At 42.6% G+C, this 21,745-nt stretch overlaps 1 protein-coding gene across 6 annotated transcripts in view; it reads left to right on the top strand.

The window, feature by feature from the left end:
* Nucleotides 1-21,745, top strand: part of LOC142054850 (SAM and SH3 domain-containing protein 1-like) — a 565,973-nt gene that overhangs the window by 494,220 nt on the left and 50,008 nt on the right. For 3 of the 6 annotated variants that reach the window (XM_075087979.1, XM_075087978.1, XM_075087981.1), the window contains 4 exons: nucleotides 7,363-7,413; nucleotides 7,533-7,582; nucleotides 19,014-19,054; nucleotides 20,580-20,666. In XM_075087979.1, coding sequence (XP_074944080.1) covers nucleotides 7,363-7,413; nucleotides 7,533-7,582; nucleotides 19,014-19,054; nucleotides 20,580-20,666 — 229 coding nt within the window. Of the gene's footprint in view, nucleotides 1-7,362; nucleotides 7,414-7,532; nucleotides 7,593-19,013; nucleotides 19,055-20,579; nucleotides 20,667-21,745 lie in introns of all 6 variants that reach the window. The other 3 variants (XM_075087980.1, XM_075087983.1, XM_075087984.1) reach the window with 2 other exon arrangements.

Here is a 21,745-nt window from a genome sequence, read left to right as displayed (position 1 = left end):
CACAATAAATGATGATGTGAAAGGGAGAGTACTTGTAAAAACTCATCAGTATTGTGGTAACAACACAAGAATCTCTGAGCCTTGCGTGTGTTGACTGATTCAGTGCGAAAGCTTCCATTCATTTGCAGTATAGATCATCTGTAATTTCATGTGCTGGAACACGATATTGGCCTGTAGGTGCGCAAATACAGCATCAATACAAGTTCAACATCTACTGGACCTGTGCGTTTGCCTGTGTTTCGATGGTATGTCTGTCTGAAAGGATTTATAGGACCACTGTAGGAGTTCCCTGGAGGCATTGGTTTTAGCCTGGGCTTCCCCTTCTCTTTCCTTGCTGGTTTTCAAAAAGAAAGTATATCCTTTGTTGATCTTGAGAGTATTGAACAGAAATTGAGAAAATGGCAAATAAGCTTAATACAAATGCAGTACAGCTTTGTGTACATGAAAATGAAAAATCGGTGGAAAGTGTTTCACAGAGGAAAATGGAGAACCTCACTGACCCCAAGGAATGGGTATCCTAAATTTGAAGAGCACATAAAAATGGATCAGGACCATCAATATTCAGAAAGAAGTTTGGCATGTTCTGCCATGGCTTTCAAGACGAGGAGCTCCTTGGGATTATTTTTGTTTTATCAGTGATGCGGTGAGTGCTTCACTTCAAAACCACTCTAAAATCCTGGCGCTGCCGTTACAGGAAGGGGGTGGGGGTGGGGCAGACAGGGAGGATGTGTTGTTCACAGAGATGCTGACTTCCAAATTGTCTGAGGGTATCAGTTCAGGTGGTGACTGAGGCTGAGGTACCTGCACGCTGCCATAACTGTCCTTGCCAGAGGGCCAGCAGCCAGCCCAGGAGTCTGTACTTGGCTGACCAGACTATTCCTACCTCGAAGTACACTGTAACAAACTGTTGTTTGTTTGTTTTCTCCCTTCCTTATGTGGTTTTCCCACATGCATAAACCCTCTCCCCAGAGGAAGTGGTGACTATTCCCCATGCCCCTTGTCAGCTCCTGCACAAGAAGGGCCCCTTGCTTCGAGCAGTGTCCAGTTGGGCTTTGCCTCGTGCCTCCCTCACCTGCATCATGTCTTGATCCCTCTCTGTCTTCGCATTTAACCGTTCTTGATGTGATTTGGTTTTTGGTGGGGTTGGTTTGGGTTTGGTTTTTTTTCATCCCTCTGAAACATCACAGCTCTTCCTGATGCCACAAACAGCCTTGGTAGCTTAAAGTCCTCCCTGGAAACTCACATCTTTCACTGTTTTCCATCATTATTTCTCTTCACAAAAGTTCTTTTTGGCCTTGCCTGTACAATCAAAGGCGATGCTGAGAGACCTGAGGAATTTAGGTAAAGATGGCAGGTCTTTCTCATCCTGTTTATGCCAGCAAGGACTCTAGTATACATGTAGTTATGCTAGCACAAGTGCGCTTTACTATTTTACCAGTTGGGCAATGTGTGTAAAATACATCAATCAAAGACCTGCTGTGTTCCAATTGCGTATATACGCCTTTATAGTAATATGTTTTTAGCACAGAGACAGCTACCGTAGTTCTGGGCATGCTTCATCTTGTTTGGAAAATTGACCAGAAGGTATTTCCCTACTGGCGAATGCTGCATTCTCCAATCGACTTTCCTTTCTCTGAAGCCCATTGCTGGTGGTTTTTTGTCTTTGTGCCATAATTTCGCTAGATTCAGCTCCCATTTGTTACAAGTGGATTTATGAGTTAGCACTGCCTCGCTTTTCGTTGTTAGCACTGTCTCGCTTTTCATTGTTACAGAGCTTTACAAAATCTGCAGTTTCTTTGCAATTGCTAATGAATTATGTTTTTCAAAATCATCGTAGAATGTTTTTCAGCCCCTGTGGCTTCCAGCCTTAGTGCTGAATGCAATGTGTTAGAGATGAACAAAAAAACCCCTTCTCTTTTTATTGTTGGCAAAGGGGAGCATCAAACGCTTCCCCTTGTGACGTGTTATGTTCGATAGATTCCAGCATTTGTGTCAAGCTGAGAGACATGATTTTTCTTTCCTACCTAATACTAAAAGCAGGCATGTGAGTGCTGTAGCAGCATGTTCTCTCTGAAGCTGCATGTCATCAGTAGTTAAGCTAAGTGTTTACCTATGTCTGCGCTGTTGTACACATGGAGAGGCTTTGACTGTTACTTCATGTGTAGAAGTATTTATTGTTTGAAATTCCATTTTTTAACCATTCCCCCAGCACAGTTCATTTCCTTGATCCAGAGTTTTGCTGCTGCTGCGGGATGTTATCATTTAGCATGTGTCAGCTCTGGCTCTAATGTGCAAGAGTAGTGGAGCAGAAAGCCTTCACTCTTCACTGAAACAGCTAAGGAGATGGTCCAGAGGTTGTGGTTTGAGACTCAAAATGTGACTTTTAGTAATCTTTACCACTGGAAGCTCACTGAGCTGGTTAATTCCCTCAAATACTTGCTGAGAGGGTTGCCACAGGGATGGGTCTTTTCTATTTCTTTATTCTGACCTGTGACCTATAGCTAGCATCCTGTGGGCAATTTCCATTACACACCTGCTTCCCTTCACCTTCTCCAGAACCTCTGCAGAGGCTGAAATACGGTGTGTGGCAGAGGATGTCAGGCAGAACGGTTGCTTTCAAAGTAAAACAAACTCTTGGAGACCTTAGGTGCTCTGGCTATCTTTCAGATGTGGCTTTGTTTAATCATTTCAGAAGCTAGACTAGAACATGCAGTACGTGTTCAGAGGAAACAGGGAAAATGTTTGGGGGAAGAGACTGGCGGAATTTTCTCACAGAATTTTTCTGCTGTAGGTGCCTTATTCATATCTGCTGAAATGGTTTCACAAAATGATTTATGAATTTATGAGCATTTTAGCCATCTCCTTTTTCACTGGTTATATCACTGAATTTTCCCAGCACTCACCTTGGGTCTCACTTTCCACAGTTGCTGTCTGCACAGTGAAATTAATCCTGTCTTGGGATCTGCAGAGGAGTGTTTAAATTTATAATTCAAATGGATACAGCTCCTGTGGCAGGAACTGTGAAGAGGTTCATGAATTTCTAATTAAAAGGGATTCATTCAATGAATATAATTTCCTAAACTGGCTAAGTTGTGATGTGGAACACAGATGAAGCTTAGTGTTTCGGTAATTAAAATATGTGCATTCCCCCTAAAATGTGTGAGCCTTACCCTAGGTGCACAGGTTTCCTTTTGGATGCTCCTCTTTACTGTGCAGATGTATTTCAGGTGCAGAACAGCAATGCTTCTAGACAGGCGGAGATGTCTCTTATCTGTTAAGTTACACACCGAGCAACCGAACTGAAGTTATCACAGGAGGAAAAGCCCCTCATGAATTCAAAACCTGCCATTCCAGTTGAGAAATGTGTTTCCAGCTTCTTCCCCATGCATTTTCTGCTTTGTACTTTCTTCCCGTGTGCGTATGATTGTAAAACTGTTTTCAAGATTTTTACAGGGAAGGTAGCATATAAAACCAAAATCACAATATTTAGAAGTCTGCAATAATGTGAAAAGAAAATGTATCCAAATGATCACATAAATCATTCACAGGTAGCTTCTTTCTCGAGCCCTGAGGCAAACAACTGACGGCTTGAAGCATAAGCCACAAATCCTGCTTACAGCTCACATTTCCTTTCAAAACGAGAGATTTGTAAAAAGCGCTTCGCTGATTCAGGCTTCTGCACCAGAGCTCCCAAGCCTTATCGCTTCGGCTGTGCAGTTGCTTTCTGCAGCACCCGCAGTGCAGAAGGGTTGGTGATACGGGGCAGTAGCTGGGCAGTGTGATGCCTACGGACCTTCCCTTCCTCTGGCTGCTGGATCACAGCTTCAGCCAGAATCTCGGGGCCTTATTCTGTGGCCATCCTCTTAATGGAATTGGCTTTGGGTGAAGGAGGAGACAGGAAGGAGATAGGACTGCTAAGAATATGGCTTTAAAGCTGGGAGAACAAAATGCTTCTGCAAGTTGAGATTGTTTAAAATTGGCTGTAGGTGACTTGATGGAGGAATCCCTGGTTTAAATTCAATGGGCTTCACTCTACAGGATATTAGCATTACTAAGTTTTAACAGCTCCCTCTGGCTTTACTGTCAGTATTTGAGATTCTGTGCTGCACTAATCTTGGACCTTGAGGGGAGCTGGACAAGCTGGTGCTAAGCCACTATTTGTTCTCCCTCTTATGTGTTCTCTGGGGATCAGATGCAATTTATGAATATCTCAGTTTCTCCAGAATCTTCAGATTTTAGTTGCTGTGATTTAACAGTGTTTTGGACGTGTGTAATATGCACCAACAGTGTCTGGGTACAAGATGGGTGACTCAGGTAGAGCCCCTTAAATCCTGAACCCATGCAAGTAAATCAGACATTTTTGGGTAACACTGGATTTAGTCACATCTGCACTTGATCAGGTACTTTCTTGGATCACTGGGTTTCTTGCACCAAACGCTTCATAGTGTGTAGGTGGCGCGAATGCCTGGTACACCTCAGACAAGCCTTACGGGCACATGTGGAGGGCAGTTATCTGGGCAGCAGACTGCCAGGACAGAAAATAGTTATTGCTCTGATGCCTGCTTTGTTTAGACTGAAGTCCTGGAAATGTAGGCTGGGGGTGTCTGTTACTGCAGTGGCTGTTTCTATAAACCCAAGCTCTCCTCTCTTTAAGCTTTGGTTCAGAAGGGTGAAAGGTATACTTTCATGAAAATAATCTTTGAAAATATTTTTTGAAAAGATGTTATAGTGTGCTTGAGAACCTGCCAATGGTACCTTTGCTCAACCTTCTAGAATTAGCCCTTGGTACAGAAAAGGCCCTGATCCTGGTGGATTAAAGTCAACAGAACCTGTGGATTTTAATGTGAGGTTTAATGGATTTTAACCTAAATAAATAGAATTGCTTCAGGCTGATAAAAGTTCTGTGATCTGTTTTATAGATCTGTGCCACAAGTTCAGTTGAAAGTAGTATTTTCCTAAGTATTTTCCTTTGGTTTCTTGACTAACAGCAACAGGAAAAATATCATTCTGCTGGAAAGGCAGGTAGGATATTAATCACAACAGTACAGGACTATCAGGTGGTTTGCATTCCAGCATTGCAAAGTAGAGCTTTTAAGGAGGAGGAGTTGTCCCTGCTTCTGTCCTCCACAGTCGTCTTGATCCTATAAAAATGCTCCTGTTCTAACAGGGTGGTCTTTGACAGTAAATGAGAAAATAAGAAAGCAAATACAGTCAGCTTTTTTAGGATTTCGTTACATGGGATGCAGCTGGCTATTCAGCTGAATAGTTTTAGGCTGGAGGTAGTAACTTTCCATGTTCCATGTTATCGCAATCTCAGGCTACAACTTCAGGAGCAACTGCTCAAGCAGAAGACTTCTATAAAGCCTTAGGAACCCAGACAGCATCTTGTAAATGATAGTTTACAAAAACTAGCATTTTTTTTTAAAAAAAAAACAACAAACACTTGCAGCAAGCAGCTTTTAAAGGCAACAGATAAAGCATTAGAAAGTTGGGATCTAAAGGCGTGTTGGGGCCAGAGTGGATTCTCCTGACGGGCTACGTGAAACTTTAAGATAGGATAGCTGATAAAATGTTCCTTTTTTTCATCTGTATGGCAGTGTGTGGACAAACGAGGCGCTCATGAATGGGAAGCATTTGGAGCGTGGGGCTTGTCTTTCCCTCCCTTCTTGCAGATTGCTAAGCAGGGGTGGGAGAGTGCCCGAGGAGGATTCGCAGCGGTGTGCCTGCAGTCTTTTCCAGATGCAAAACTTTCTCGGATTCCATTTTGACAGAGCTAATGGAGAAAGAGAGGGATGCCTGGTGCCAAATAGCTAATTTCACTTTCCTGATCTGTGAACATCTGTGGAATTTCCCTGGGCTCAGTCCAGCTTCTGCTTGACTAGAGAAGTCCTGCCGGATCTGTCGGTATAGTGAACGTGGCCGCCTTTTCATGCCAGCTTCCACTCGAGGACTTCAGTTCCCTTTTCATGCTATAAAATCAGCAAAAGCAGATATGCAGACCATGCATGGTCAGGCAAAATCCCCTAGTTGGGCAATGACCCTGTGTCAGCCTTGTTTGCTAGCCAGATCCTGTGCCCTCCTGGCTGCTGTGGCCAGCAGCGCAAGCCAACTCAGTTGTGTGATGGCAGGGTAGGCTCCTTTTCACTCTAGATTTTGCAAACTTTCTGGGTGGCCAATCCAACACCGCTTTATGGCAGTCAGTGGTAACTTCCTGTTTAGTATTAAGAGGCTGCGTTTCCAGAAAATCGTGTCTGGTTTTCTTTTTTTTTGTGTGTGTGTGTTAAATCTTAAGAACACTTGGTCACCCTTTCTGTAAACAAAGGGTATAGGAAGTACAATTTCACAGAGATAAGAGATCTACATATAAACTGAGGAATGAGTGAACAAAAAGACCTCCAGTATTGAGAAATAAATCCACATCCTTTTTTTTATTTTTTTGAAGCGTGCATACTACTGTGGTTGCTTACTCAGCTCTGATGGCCTTTCGGTTACAGTACTGACTTAGCAATAGCTTCACTAGGAGCAGGACTGGCTGAGAATGAAATAGCCATAAGTAGTTCCCCCATGGTTTCACACGCAGATCAACCAGCAAAGTGTAGTTCTCGGTACTGACAACTATAATTTCTTCCTGCATTCTAACTGGAGTTTTCCCACTGACTTCAGCTAGACTCCTTGTTAATTGCAGGTGCCTTTTAGGCAGCTGGCTTGCAATCTTAAATTAGATACCACCAGTGGGACTTGCCTCATCTGACTCGAGGCTGCTGAAACCCGTCAGACAAGTTGTTCTGAAAGAGTCCCTGTCTCTCTCCATGGAGTCCAAAGGGAGCCTGGATGACCGGGTCCTGGAGTAGATGGTTACATCCTAGATGTTTGACGGAGTGTGATTTGAATTATGTCCAGCTCACAAATTTCTGTGTGAGAAACAGGCCTTGTTGAAATATATCAGAATCCTGTCAGTATTTTTAGCTCAAAGAATGCTCTTTTAATACCACATTTCCCCCCTATACTCTTCCTGAAGGTAAATTTTGGGAAATTGCACTTGAACTTATCTAACAAATCGTGTGATGATCTAGTGAAAATAATACATTCCTCTTCCTGTTGTGTTTTGAATCACTTCTCTCTGGCAGTTTTACCTTCTTCTATATTCTCCAGTGGATGGATGGAATTAGCTGTTTTTGATGGAGCATTTCAGAATTTATCCTGGAAGTGGTTCGTTCTGGAAAGTTTAATGTTTCCAATTTGAATGGTTTTGAGGTAGTTCTAGGTTCCGTTACCCTATTTCTTCTTCCGTTTTTCTCCCATTCAGATTTCTTCTTTTTAGTGTTTGGATATTTCATTAACCTGACATCTGTTCTGTTTCAGGATAAACCTGATGCCAGCCCCACAACTCTACAGCTCCGATCCCAGATTGAGGTCAGCACTTTGATTTTGATAATCCATTTTTGTTGGTTTGTTCTTTAGTTTGATATTCTGCAAATTGGGCGAAGGCTGCTCTCATGTCTGCTCTCACTGGTATGTGTCTTCTCTTGCAGGAGTCACTTGGTCTTAGCAGCACCGCGTCAACACCCGACACTGAAAGAAAGTAAGTGAAGGTACAGGAGGTGAGAAAGGAGGGAGGGGGAATTTGGTGTCTTTCCTTTTTCCTTGGAGTAAATCCATTTCAGATTGTATTGGTGTTTCAAGATTTCAGATTCAGCCGTTATTAATGAAACCCATTTTGGAACCCGCTCCTTCTCTCGTTGTCTTTTGGCCTTTTATTATGTTGCTTTTTAGATCAAGGGAGGGTTACCTTTTCTCCCCTCTGTGAGCACATGGGGTGTGCATACACCAATACGACTGGTAGTAATTTCTGAGGAACATCACTGATTTTACTTTCTTTGCAAATTAAACCTGCTTAAAAAATAAGTTTCTGTGATTAGATCTGAACACAGCCAAAAAGAGATAGGTGAGGGGAAGGAAGAGTTACAAACTTAAATCACTTTCATTTTGCTGTGCACTTCTGGGTTTGTAGCTGTGCTTTTGAAGAAGGTGCCAACGGAATGAAGTATTTAAAACCAAGTTAAAAGGAGCTTTAATTTTAGCAGTCCTTAATAAAAACCTCTCTGTGAGGACTGAGAGGGTTTCTGTTTACTGCCACCTCCTGCTGCAATGTGTGTGCTTGTTTTCTGCACCTCCTTCCTTTGATTCCAAGATCTTGGATCCCTACTGCTAAGGGTAACGTGCAGCACTGCATGAAGACAACTGACACTGTATTTCAAATTGCTTGCACTTTGTGGGGTAGTGCCAGCTGGACTGGTTCAGAGGGAGTACAGGAATCCAGTTGTGATGTGACGCACTTTTGTAAGGTTTTGCAGTCCCACATTTGAATATCTTCTAGTGATTCAACACCAGATGGTAATAGGAAGCTTGTAAGGAATTGCTGCCCTTGCTCTTGCTAGGCTAGTTCAGTAGAAGGGGTGTCAGTCCCAGAGGCAGCTGTCACGGATGCAAGGTATGGACCACATAGAATTCAGTTGTACGGTAGGGAACAGCTGCTTAGGGCCCTCCTGTGGGATCGTCTGAAAGCTGTTCGTGCTAAAGATCATGGAAAGGGATAAATTATTTTTTAGAGGTGCCTTGTCTCTCTTCATCACTCAGAGAGAAAGCACTGATGGTTTGCTTGAGGCAGATGCTCATTTTCAAAACAGCTTATGACAGATAAAGTGAATTTTCCCTTGGGTACCATCACTGCCCCCATGTTACATGCTGTTAACAGAGAAAGCCTAGGAGACTTAGAGTTTAAAAGTGGTGCTTCAGATATTGAAACATGGAAAAGTTTTCTTTGAGGATACCTCCCTACTAACATTATAATGAAACCAGCAGTGCCAAGAATATGGGAACATTATGGAAGTAAGCCTCCAAGGTTTTCCTACAATCATAATACTTTTCTCTCAGTCTCAAAGCACTTTCCCCATGGATAAATATCATCATCCCACCTCAGGTAATAATGAGATAAAGATCTTGCAGGAGGACAGCACACAACTGAGAATAAACTCCTCTTACAAGTTCTAGCCAGCTTCCTAAACTGTGTCTCTGTGTAGGTGTTGTACCACAAATAACTGAGGAGGCAGTTTCTACAAAAACATCTTCTGAGTGACTGTATTCTGAGAGAGCCCATTTACCTCACTGAAAGGAAATTAACCTTGTTATCGTAGTTCACACGGAAGGGACCGGTGATTTTTGTGGACCTTTCAAGAATGGAGGTGTCCTGTTTGAGGATTTGTTTGTCAGTTGAAGTGCGTATGTGAGTAACCTGATCAGATATGTGAAACTGGCGCAGAGAAGGTTGTGTCAAATATCTGTGCAATAAGAAACAAGGCAACACGATGCCTGCTAAATGGGCAAAGTGTTGAAAATAATAAATGGTATCTACTCAATACCATACAAATGATTCAAACCCAATATTATACAGGTGTGTGCCTATTAGTGACAGCCTGCCACATCAATGCTGGTTTCGTCCCTCTAGCTTGGAAGGCTGAACTGTCATGGGGAATACTTCTTCCAGGGAGGCAGAGTTTATAAAACTGATCTGCAGGAAAATGACCACTTCAAGTCCACCCCGATACGTCTGTACTTGCTACTAACATGTTGAATTTTATGTTTTCCCGGGGGGTGGAGGGGGTGGGCGGAGCAGCTTGTTGGCCCTGGAGGGTTTTTTTAGGGGTTAGTGTTTAGTTTATGGCTTTCATCTGAATTTTCTGCGCGGGCATGCTAAGAGACAGGAAAGCTTGTTCCTTTGGGGATACTGCTTTTGTGGCACCCTCATGCTGCGTTAAAGATCTGGAGTGAACCTTTTACAAAACTTCTTTTGTTGTGAGAAGACTCCAGTTTGCCAAACCTGAAACTCAGTGCAGATGTGCATTTGTTTCTCATATTGACAAAGAGATTTGGAGGGAAAATGGGAAGATTTGTCTCAAAACAGCCATCCAGATTTTCAGGAGCTGAAAAATCTGTTGTTTTGAGTACTCTTCCAAAGCCTGAGTAAAAGCTTGCCTGAGAAAAAGTTATATTTCTACACACTGAAAATGCAAACGTTTTCCCAGGATGAGGTGTGGCAAGTTGCTTCTGGTCCGGTGTTCTGAGTGGGTTGCTTCAGAAAGCAAAAGCAGTCCCAAGCAAAAACCTATGCTGGGATGCAGAGGAGAGAGTGAGCAGCCGGCAGGAACGTGGTTGCTCCCGGCAGCTCCCTCGCCCTGTGCTGCTGCCTGTACACCCTGCAGCTTAATGCTACCAAGGTCTAAGGCTTTAAAATAACACACCTGGATGGTTGTTTAATTTGCCAGAGTTGAGCGATTCCAGACAGAAAGAGGCTTTGAGGGGGTCTGGAAGAAGCTATGTTTGTTTTAACCTGGCTTGGTTTTCCTTTTCTGTGGTGCCCAACTGAAGATAGAGCCTGACAGGCTCCACTGTAGACCACAGTGAAAACAGGTTAGCCTTGGTGCTCCATGGCAGGAAAAATTCCCGTTTGTGTGGACAGCAGTGTATGTTTGGTCTTGCATTGAGTCCTACTAACCCTGCTGCCCAGGTCATTATTATTACTGTCTGTTCAAAGCCAGCATGAAATTGTCGGTGCCCTCGCTCCAGCAGGTTGCTCAACAAGTATCTGTCTAGTGAGTGATGTGCTGTAGCACAGAAGAGCAGCTTGTAGTGCCTGGAGGAAGGCAAAAGGGGTTAAAGAAGCCTGGAGGCAGAGTTGCTTATCACTTCCAAGTCATTTTCCCTCCAAAAGGCATTTGGGGCAGTGCTACCTTCCTCTGTTGCTGACAACACTGTTCCTGTTAATTAGATTAAGCTAGAAAAAGACTGGACATATGAACCTGCTCTGTGAATTATGAATGCCCTACAAAAGATGGTTTTCATTTGATTGATTCTGAGAAAGAGAGAAGACTTTCTCTGAGATTCTCCCTCTCAGATTTATGTGAAAACAGCAAGGGTACTGATGTGGCCTGAAAAGCTATCCATAAACAACAGAAAACAAAGTCATGTTTGTTGAAGCTTTGCCTCACAATTGCTCTGATTTTTTCGCCTTACTGGGGTTCCTTCTGTAAATTGAAACAGTTGGACAGGCTTCCGAGTCGTATAATATTCAGCAAATAATGCAAAGCATGGAATGAGGTGTTTGTAGCTTTCTTCTTTTAATAATAAATTTCATTTCCCTCTGCCCTGTCCAAGATTCCCATCGTTTGAACTGCAGTCTTGCTGTCAGTTGTGGTGCTGGTGTAACTTTGCAGGTTCTCAATGTACCTCCAGGAAAGTGGCAACAGCATCTTTAACAGTGGTATTATTTATCTTAAACAAAAATCTCCCCAGAACAGCAGGTGCTCCTATGTGGGCACACTGACTTCTGCTTTTGCTAGAAGAATCATCAGTGTAACAAACATGCAGTAAATGTGTTCTTAGCAGTTTCTATTGCTTCTTTGTCCCCATACTATGTTGATCTGGGCGTGTATTGTATACACAATCCCTGTTATTTCCAAGTGATGGCAACACCCCAAGGATGTTTACTCAGGCAGGGGACTGAGCAAGGTTTTCTCATAATTGTAAACAGAGCATTTAAAACAATGTAATCCAACTTTTAGCCTGTTCCCGGTTTTGAGCATTCAAGTCTACATGACAGACTGATGAGCTCTGCATGTTTGCCAGGAAATCCAGGTTAAACCCAGTCCCCTGAACTCAGACTTCTGCATCCTGACTCTCATCCTGTTTTAGAACTGGGGATGTTGCAGAGGGGAAACTGTGTGTTTTCCCTCTTGGGAAATAGATCTGTTTGCTGTCACTGTTCGCTCCAGCGGCCTCTGGGCAAGTTTCAAATGTGGTGTAATGGAGAGCTGCCAGGAAAGAGAAGGAAGTGGATGAGAGACACAAGAGCACTGCATACAGATAGGATGAGGCACAATCACTCCTATATGCTCATTTTTTTGTTTGCAGCTGCTAGAAAAGGAAAGAAAAAAATAACGCGTGGGATAGCACTTGTGGCTGTATGTGGCGTTTTGCAGGCGTTCCCACCACGTTCGTGTGGCAGTGGGTGCTACGAATTGTCACCCCCTATGTGAATCACCTGCTGTTTCTTGAACTGTACCACTCAAGCATGCTCCTGACCAAGTAAATGGTCATACTTCATATGAAGTGCCACAATTCACCCTGCTGTACTCCTCAGCCTGAGGCACAGAACAGTTTATGCTTTCTCAACCCTGTGATCACCAGGACCTCAGTCCCAGACTCTGCCAGAGCAGGGAGCTGAGTAGAAACAGACTTGTCAAGCAGAAGGTGCTGGAGAAAAGCATGCACCTGTGGGGTGCAGGCGGCACAGGGCAGCATTGCTCAGGGGCTTTGCATTCCCCTGGCACGGGGAAGCTGCTCTGCCTCCAGCAGCTGTCCCCTCAACTCCCGGCTCCAGCTGCTCCCGAGAGCGAGTGTCTTTGTCGTCCTCTCGGCGTGTGCAGGACGTACATCTTAAACTGAGCCCCACACACGTTGAGTTCATACAGTTTGGCCAGATCCCTGGTGCCTTGTTGGGAGTGTCAGAGGAGTTGTAGGCTGCTCTGGCATTACGGCTTTCTCTGAGGTTGTTAGCAGGCAGCCAGTGAGGCCACAACACAAGTGGCTGCTATCTGCATGCTGTTGTCTCTGCAGGAAAAGCTGTTTACTGAATCTATTTTTAACTATTTTCTGCAATGGATGTGCCATAGTAAAGCCAGTCACCATCCTGTGGTATAAACTTGAACTCCAAATTAGCTTAAGGCTGGGAGAGTGCCTGCAGTTCAGTATTCCCATCTTCCACAGTGATTTTCAGTGAAAGCAGCGGTATCTCTAAAAATGGCTTTTGTTTTGCAAAACGGTTCATGCAAGCCTCAATTCTACCCCCTTTGGTACACAAATCTACTGGCCTTTGCCATTAGTTTTTAACACTAGATTTCCTAATCCTCTTCCCCTGCAGCATCCAAACTGCAGGCCAAGCTTTGAATGCAGAAGGTTATTAAATCATCCCTCCAGGTCATGGACTGGGGGGGCGGGGGGGAGGGCTTCAGTTCCATCACACTTGATTCTGGCAGCTTCTCAAGGTGCCCAAATTAACTTTGGCAGGTATTTGTAAGCTCATCTGCAAGGAGACAGGAGCGAAGCTCTGACAGAGGATGGGAGACAGAGGGCAGAAACTGAGAAGAACAAAGCAGAAAACAAATAAATCCCCCAAACCGAGGATGCTAGAGGCGGCGCTTAATTATTAACAGAATAAATTGTTCCTTTTGCGTAGTTCAAAAAAGGAAAGGAATATTGGGAGAAAAAGAAGCAAGAGCTTGCTGTACTTGAGATGTCTGCATTTAAGATACTTTTTTCTTTTTATACCCTGTGCTTGCAGGAATCAAAAAGAATCAGTGAATGTGTACAGCCCTGTTTTCACTTGTTTGAGGCCTGATTTAGTCAAAGCCAAATTATTCATGCTGCCTTTAAACAGCCTCCTCAAGAGAAGTAGGGCAGGAAACTCCCACAATAACCCGCACAAAGGGAGCAAGAGGCCAGCCAAACGCCGCCTGGGACACGTGAGGAGAGAAACTAGTGCGCCTTTGAGCAGCTGGAAGAAGATTTCAAGCCTGGTAATTTTGTACGAGGAAGCATGAAGGGTGCCTTTCACGAGAAAGCCTGACTTGTCTCAGCTAGTCAACACGGCACCGAGTGAGCAACGCACGCAGAATGGGGTGCACTGCATGCAGTATGTTGGTCCCTCCTCTTTGATAGCAAAGAGGTTTTAGCTGACAGTTATCTGCCTTCTGCCAGGGACCCACTGGTCAGTTATTAAATACGTGGCGTAGCCTCGTCTGCCCGCTGCCAGTCACTGGACTGAGCCCGTGGGACCAACGTGATGGCTTCTGTGCTGGTGGTGGCAGAAAATACACATACGCACGCATGGCCCACAAGCATCTCAGTGTTTGTTTCCACTGAGAAAGTTTTGACCTGCTTAAAGAGCCATTGCTATGGAAACCTAATGAGAAGATAATTGAATGAAATGTCTTTGCTTTCCATCCCTTTCTCACACTGGTGCCAGCAAGGTCAGAACCTTGCAAGCCTGCTTTCTCTTCAGGTTCATGCAAATTTGATAAAAATACCAAAGGCCCATTTTCTTCCCTGTGCCAGCTCCGGTTAGATAAATTATCTTGTATTCAGTCAGGAGCAGTTACAAGTCTGTCAGTTTTTCATACTAATTATGTGACTGGGCCATTTCTAATGTACACAGATAACCAAATGGCTTTGCAGTGGAGCCAGCGTGCACTTTTGTATTGGTTTATTCACTGCTGTGAATGTGCATAATATTTGTAGATTGAAAATCCTATTCAAAGCATTTTCCCCAATGGGCTATAAGTAGTCTTTGGGAGGGAGCATATCAGTTTATTGAAGATCATAACAGTAGTGGGTTCATTATCAGATGGTGCTATGCACCTGTGGATTTTATGGTCCATAAATGAGATGCGGCCATGTGTTAAAGCACATCTGCATTTAAAATACTTAGTATTGAAACAAAACCCCATCAGAAATCCTGTCATTCTCTGTTCTCATGTTTTTTCTATTTCGAGAATGATGAGCTTTCAAAAATCAACAGGCACATTCAGGAAAGCAGCACATGGTGTCATCTGTTTCCTTTCCCACTTCTGCAGTATACCAGCACATTCACATCTCGGGGCATGTATGACTGTGTGTCTTGTAAAATCAACCACTCTGTATGCGAGATAAGCCCTGGTGTTTTTCTATCTGAGATCAGAATCAGTCCAGAATTAACAGGGGAAGTTGTAGCCTAGTACCTTGATGCAGCCTCATTAAAACCCATCTTAATAATCAGATACAATCTCAGTTAGCTTGTGATGCAAATGTGTGCATTGGTTCTTCCTTGCACTCCAAGTTTTGGAGGCCACCTCCAGGATTCAAGGGTTAATTTATAAAAGGAAAGGATTGCTTAGGCATAGCAAGGTCACCCCTACTGCAGCACTTTTATGGAAACATAGATTAAAAGACCCTTATGGATGCCTGGCTTTGCCATTGTTCATAGAAAACCCACAGACTGCAAAAGAAGAACCAGAAGTGCCCTCCAGAGGCAGTCCTCATGTCTAGATCTTTGTTGTCAAAGAGGTCTGGTCTTTATCTTTCAAGTACCGTCTTAAAAGCAGTTAGTTTTTAAAGCTGCCTTTTCTTTCTCTACCTACTGGTGGAATTTTGTCCAAATAGTTAGGAAACATTAACTCCTCTTTTCTAGTTTCTTTCCAGTTCATGTCTACTTGTTCCTGTTCCTGATTTATTAATAAGCAGTAAATTAATCTTCTTGCAGCTTTCAAGTTTGACAGACAGAACTGGCAAAACTTTTCTAGCTTTCTGTCTTAAGATAAGGTGTTCAGTTCCCTGACTGTTCTAACAGCTTTTCTCTTTACCGCTTCTGGTTTGAATTCATCTTTCTTGAGCATGAGTAATGACGGCTGTACAGCTATTCCCATATATATTCAATCTTCGTACCGCCCTTGGAATTTCCCATCCTTATGCCTTTTAGGATTAACGTGTTGGTTTTTTCCCAGTCACCCTTTTTCAGCTGGTATCCCCAGGGACTCTGTCATTTGCAAACCTCCAGCGTTTGAAAGACTGACTTTTGTGTCAGTCCTGTTTGGGTGCTTGTACATTTTAGCGTTGAATGTAAAATAATTTCTGTTAAGCCAGTCTTCCTAATCAGCTAATTTCCACTCTGGCTGTTGCTACTAGATTTTGTGTCACTGATCGCAGAGTGGTCTGATGTAATTTACTAAACTCTGCTGAAACATGTCATCTCTCTGAGGCAGTAATATCTGGTTACTCACAAAAGTAGCTCAATTTTTAGAGTCTCTTTTGTCCTGCCTTCCCCCCACTCCCCCCTTCCCCTGTTTGTTTATTTCAGCAGTTTGGCTCCAATAGGCCCAAAGTATCAGCCTAGAGATGGTTTTGAATTTGTGAGATTAATGGATTAAAGTTTTGACCCCTTCTGCAGCTCGCTTCTGGAGATTATGGATTGATAAGAAAGTACTCCTTCCCTTTGGCCATAAATCTTTTTTTCGTCCTTCTTGTCTGAACGTATACCCATACATTTCTTCTGCTATATGCTGTGACAGAGTACGCTTCATGTGAAAGCTTGCTAATGAAGTTGTACATCAGACTGCAACAAAAATGAAGGCCTCCACGGTGGAGTAATGGCATTTGGCTCCCTTTCAGACACGCAGTGCTCAAACTTCTGCCAAGTGTCACTGCATCATTAACTTTCAGTGCAAGTTATCAGTCTATGAATGGAAGAACACAAATCACTTTCAGTGCACGTTCACAGAGGAGCTGCAGATTTAACAGAGTAAGGGAGTGTAATTGGCAAATCAAACATACAGCGACTCTGAGGTACTCTGGAATTTTTCACCAGACATGTAGGAAGTAAAACGCTTGATTGATTTCACTGAGGATTTTTAAGCATCAGAGTTATCTGGTGGAACTAAAAAGCAAATGCCTTACCAGGCTCTATGTGGTAGGTTTTGTTGGCATTTCCATCTCTTCAGTCCAGCTGTTAGCATTTTCAAGGTCAGCCCAGGCATGGAAGATTTTCTCTTTAGGGGACGCATGAAATTATAATTGGAATTTGCATCCTCTGATGAAACTCGGCATAGTTCTTAAATCAGTTATAAATGAGAAGGTGGACTGCTTGCTGTGGATTGTGCTCTTCTCCTCACCCCCTCTAGCTCAGGCGCCTCTAAAGTTTGCTCCTACTGCTCGTCCCCTTCTTTGGAGGCCAGTGTGTGATGAGTTGGTGGCCTCAGGCTAATTCCCATTGAACAGCTGTCCACATCACAAGCATTGCCGCTACACCTGCTATGTTCTTGCGTCTTCGTTGGCAACTGCACAAGAGAAGAAAAGGATTAAAATGCGTTTGGAGGCTGAGGAGCACAAGAGACTGCCTCTCCACTTGGAGGCTGATACCACTACTGAGGCAAACTTCTGATCGTTAACAGATATAATTTTCGAAGGGTGGTGATTTGGTGCATTTCATGGATAATAAAGTTGTTTAAGGTAAATAGAATAACTGCTTAATGGGTGAGGTCTATGCTCGTGAGCAAAACGTAGTGGATTAATTCTGTCAGTTCCAACAGAACTTGGCTTTCTTTTTACTTTGTTGTTTCCATATACAAGTCCACAGACGTTTTATCTGATTTACCTTTATTTAGAAAAATACTCACTGGCAATTTTACTTTTAAGTGTCTGGATTAAATTCTGGCCCTGTTAAATGTCTTTAAATTTTGACACTGGATTTTCTGAGAGTTTTTACCCAGAAAGTGTGGGGTTTGTATTTTTCTCCTGCATTTGTTATTCAGGCTTCTTAAAAACTAAGCATTTGGTGGCATGTCACCTATATCATTAACTTTTCCCCTTCACGGGTAAACTTTATCAGCACAGAAAACACTAAATGTCTCCCTCTGCCTGGTGCACTACAAATCTGAAATTTGTTTGCTTCAATTGTTTTGCATTTTGTGCTGGATTAAATTTCTAATCAGTCTGAGGTTGAAGGAGGTTACATTTCAGAGCTTCGCTGTGCCAAATCCTCCTTGTCTAGATGAATGACTAAATCAAACTGAAACTTCATACTGTCTCATTTCCCCTTTAATGATGTCCTTGCAAACTGATGAGCATGTTTTTCATGCTTACAAAACATTGACCAGTTGCGTACACCTTCTAAACTCTGAACTGGCTGGAACTAAAATTTTCCTTCAAGTGGTTTACTGAATTGATCAAAAACTCTTCATTGCCCTCTTCTGGGGGTCTAAGAAAATGCAAGGAGCCTGTGCAAACACTCTGGACAGCAACTGGAGTATGGCATGTGTGTATTGTTATATGGCCTCATTCAAAGAACGGTTTGGCTTGAGGTCGTCTTGGTATGCTGGGGACGCATGTTTCCATTCTGCATGGCTGCAGTACAGCCACCGCACAATAGGGCATTGTCATGTCACGGGTCCAAGCTCTCAGCAAAGACACTGCAGTAATGCTTTGCACTTGGAGCCTCCAGCAAAGCCGCTGAAGCTGGCAGAAGTCATTTCACTGGTTTGGCACAACTTGGTTACATAGTGATTCCCATAGGAAGGCTTCAAAGAATTGCACAAGATTTGGTAATTTCTATTAGCTCCATTTATACAGACATGAAAAAAGGCAATGAAGGGAGGCGATGTCTCATCCGAGATCCCACAATGAACCGTTGGCAGTGAGTTGGAATCCATTATGGAAAACTAGTTCAATGAACATAAAGACCAAGAACAAAAGATTTACTTACTGTTTTAGTGGGTTGTTTGTAAAGTCCATGTTCTGTTAAAATAAGTCTCTCCAGCTAGTTTTTGAGGAAGGGAGTGTACGCTGGTGGGAAAGCACACAGAAGGGACTCAGGAGAAAGAAGCTGTAGTCTCCAGTCATCTATGGTTGCACTTCATAGGGTCTGGACAAGCTTTCTTCACCTTGTCTTTAAAAAAAACCTCTCTACTTCTCTCTTCCACACAGTGGCTTCTGAAAGTTTAATATTTATAAAGCATTTTCAGATTAAAAACAAATAGGCTGGAAAGTGTTATACAGCTAAACAAACACAGCATCCCAGTGTTACCATTTCTAAGGCAGCCAAAATACTGTTTTACAAATGGAAAGGCAGAAAGTATGTGAAAAAGTGTTTTTCTGAGGGATCCCTAGACTGCTTTGTCTTAACCATAGGTTTCTGATGGTATGTATTTTTCCATGCTGGACACAAAAGGCATGTTTAAGAAGGGAACTCAGTTACTGTGGTCGGACCAGTGGGTTCAGTTTTTGTTTCCAACTTGCTGTGTTGGGAAGAAAAGGGAAGAGAAAGCAGCTCATGATATATTGTTTGGAAACTGTAATTTACTGTAATCAGACAGCTCCCGTGAAATGTGAGCAGCCTACATCAGTAAGTCCATTTCTCTTTTTTGTCCTAGGCTCTCCATTCATAAATCAAGTTCAGAAGAAGGCTCTGTAGGTCAGTATATTTCATTTTATTTGATACTCCTATGGAATTCTTAAACAGGTTTTGAGCTTTGCTTGGGCTGGGATGTGAAGAGCTGAGTAAACACAATGCTGGCAGAAGTCAGCAGCATTTGGAGTGTGGGGGGTGGGGGGGAGGCAGCTTTAAAAGTTAGATGCTGAGTGTCTCAGTGATCACTGAGGCTGCCCAGCCAGCATTGTCATGTGATAAATACGCATCTTTTGAGTTGTTATATTGAATTTCAAATGTCTGCACATTAGATCACTGTTAGCCTATCCGCTTGTAGTCTGAAAACTACCACCACCAGCGAATAACTGGGGTTTCTGTTATTTTTGTTCATGTCAGTCCAGAATCTCTTCCTTTGTTTCTCTGTTTTGTGTTCTTAAATATGTATTTGTTTTCCATTGTCTTTCACATTTTCTTTTTTTTTTTAACTTACTATAATTAGTTCATATTGTTATCCTAACTTATTAGCTGAGCTGGTGCAATTTTGGACAAATTTTATTTTGCTTATTGGAGAGGAAAAGAAAAGCTGGAAAGCTTTTTTGTTTCTTTCTTTTTTTTTTTTTTCTAGGGACATTTCTGCACAGTCTAAATTTAAGCCATGTTTCAGAGAGTCAGTAAACCCAGCTCTAGGGCTTCTAGTGCAAGATCCAAAATACTATAGTCACGTGCTGAAACTCAGTGGCACAGTATAAGCTGTATTCATTTGAATTTTTTGAAAGCAGAGGGATGAAGTAGTTCTGGATCAGTAGCATTTCTGTCAGATCAGGCACAGTATGTTCTTTTGCAGATGGCATAAACTTTATAGCACGTGCCTTGGTTAGTTCAATTGAACACAGTTATATGCCCTACCTTGAGCCAGATTGCGTTCTTTTTTAGATCAAATTATTTAATTCTGGATCATCAAGCCATATGCAGATCTGATATTAATAGACGTGGAGACCCAGCCTTCTACAGTCCAGGCATACAGAGAGCAACAGTCAGATATAGTTGATGGTCTTACAAAATTTCTCATGCCAAGCAGCAGAATGTGCGTGTTTGTGCGTATGCGTGTGCGTTTGTATGTACGTATATATTCTGTATAGATATGCACACACGTATTAGAAAATCACTTATCTGAGTTGTGGCTTAGGCTGCATAACTGTGGTTCAGTTAAAGAGAATAAACCAAGAAAATGCTTCAAAAACACATCCAGACTTGACATTAACAATACAACAGATATAAAAATGAATGTAAAATATTTTCTGTTTATAGTTCAAAGTTACTGGCTTATCTCAGTCCTCTATAGCATTGCCAATTATAAAAGAATGTGCATTTCCCTGAAATAGCTACATCAACATATTTCTAGTACAGAATAAATCAAGAAAAACAGAGAATTTGATATTTTTTATTCTTGTTTTTGATTTAGAAAATATAGCTTAATGCTTGAAAGCTTCTTTAGCATTTACTAACTGATGTTTCTTTCTGAAATTCTTTTTCCCTCTCCCCTCATCCTCCCTCCCCACTTTCCTTTTAGGGAAAGCAGACTGGAAAAAGAAAAATAAGTTTTTTTGGCAGAATTTCCGAAAGAACCAGAAAGGACTAATGAGGCAGACTTCAAAAGGTAAATCTTTTTTAAGAATGCACAACCTATCCATATAAAATAGAATAAGCCAGCATCTCAAAGGAGGAAAATTCATTTGCAACCATGTGGCAACTGGGGGTCTGTGGATCAAGAAGTATCGCAGTTTTAGTTCATCATGACAGAGCTCAGAAAGACAAGTCATATTCTGTGAGACTGCATCTGCATGAGGCTGGGATGCTTTTGGACCTGACTGTCAGTGAAGGCACAAACACAAAGTGATGCAGTTAATATATATTCACAAGTAATATCAAGATGCTTTTTTCCCTCATCCTGACTTGAGAGAAATGCTGATCTGTTTTAATTAGAAAGATGTTTCTCCTTTCTTTGGCATTTGGTTACTTTGACCTGTTTGCTTTGGGCTTGAATCCAGCCTCTTGTTGTAGAAGACAATACAAGAAGAAGTAGTGAAAGTGCATCTGGTGACTAGTGCATATGTAGAATCAATTTCACTTAAACTGACAGGTGTCTTTCTCTAGTTCTTCTCCAAAAGATGCAGCTGTGCATTACTTTAAGTATTTCTCTTCAAAGAATATTTGTTTCTCCATGTGTATCTGTTAGATCCTTCTGTTGCAAACAGATGCTTCCCCACATCACTATGTTCAGATGGATTGTGAAGGATGACAGGAACCCACTTATGAGGTCAAAAAGGGGCACATTTACACTCTGTTAAGCATAGGTCCTTCCTGGCTCTCAAGGCAAGTTCTACCTGTCTGTGCTGACACACCAAGCTCGTACCAAAAAGAGAGGTCCTGAAGTTGAGAGCCCCAATACATCCAGCACTATGTGCCAGCTCAGTGGCCAATTAGATAGGCTGGATAGATCGGGGAGAATGGCCAGTCCGCAGCGGAAAGCTGCAAGGGCCCAGCATGCCGTTCCTGGTAGGGCTTCCCATCCGCTCTGGCAGCTGACTACAGTATTCCTTAGGGCTAAGAGCAGGACTTTTCTGACGTTACCACTTCCTCTCTTGATTCTTGTCTTTCAGGGTTAATAACTGTGTGACAACAGTCACGTTTTATTTCTCCTTGTCACACTTTCCCGCTTTCCACGTCAGAGTAGGC

The sequence above is a fragment of the Phalacrocorax aristotelis genome, chromosome 3 (genome assembly GCF_949628215.1).
Source record: "Phalacrocorax aristotelis chromosome 3, bGulAri2.1, whole genome shotgun sequence".
NCBI classification, from domain to species: domain Eukaryota; kingdom Metazoa; phylum Chordata; class Aves; order Suliformes; family Phalacrocoracidae; genus Phalacrocorax; species Phalacrocorax aristotelis.
Note: the sequence above shows the minus strand (reverse complement) of the source record. Positions and strands in the feature narration are given on the sequence as shown.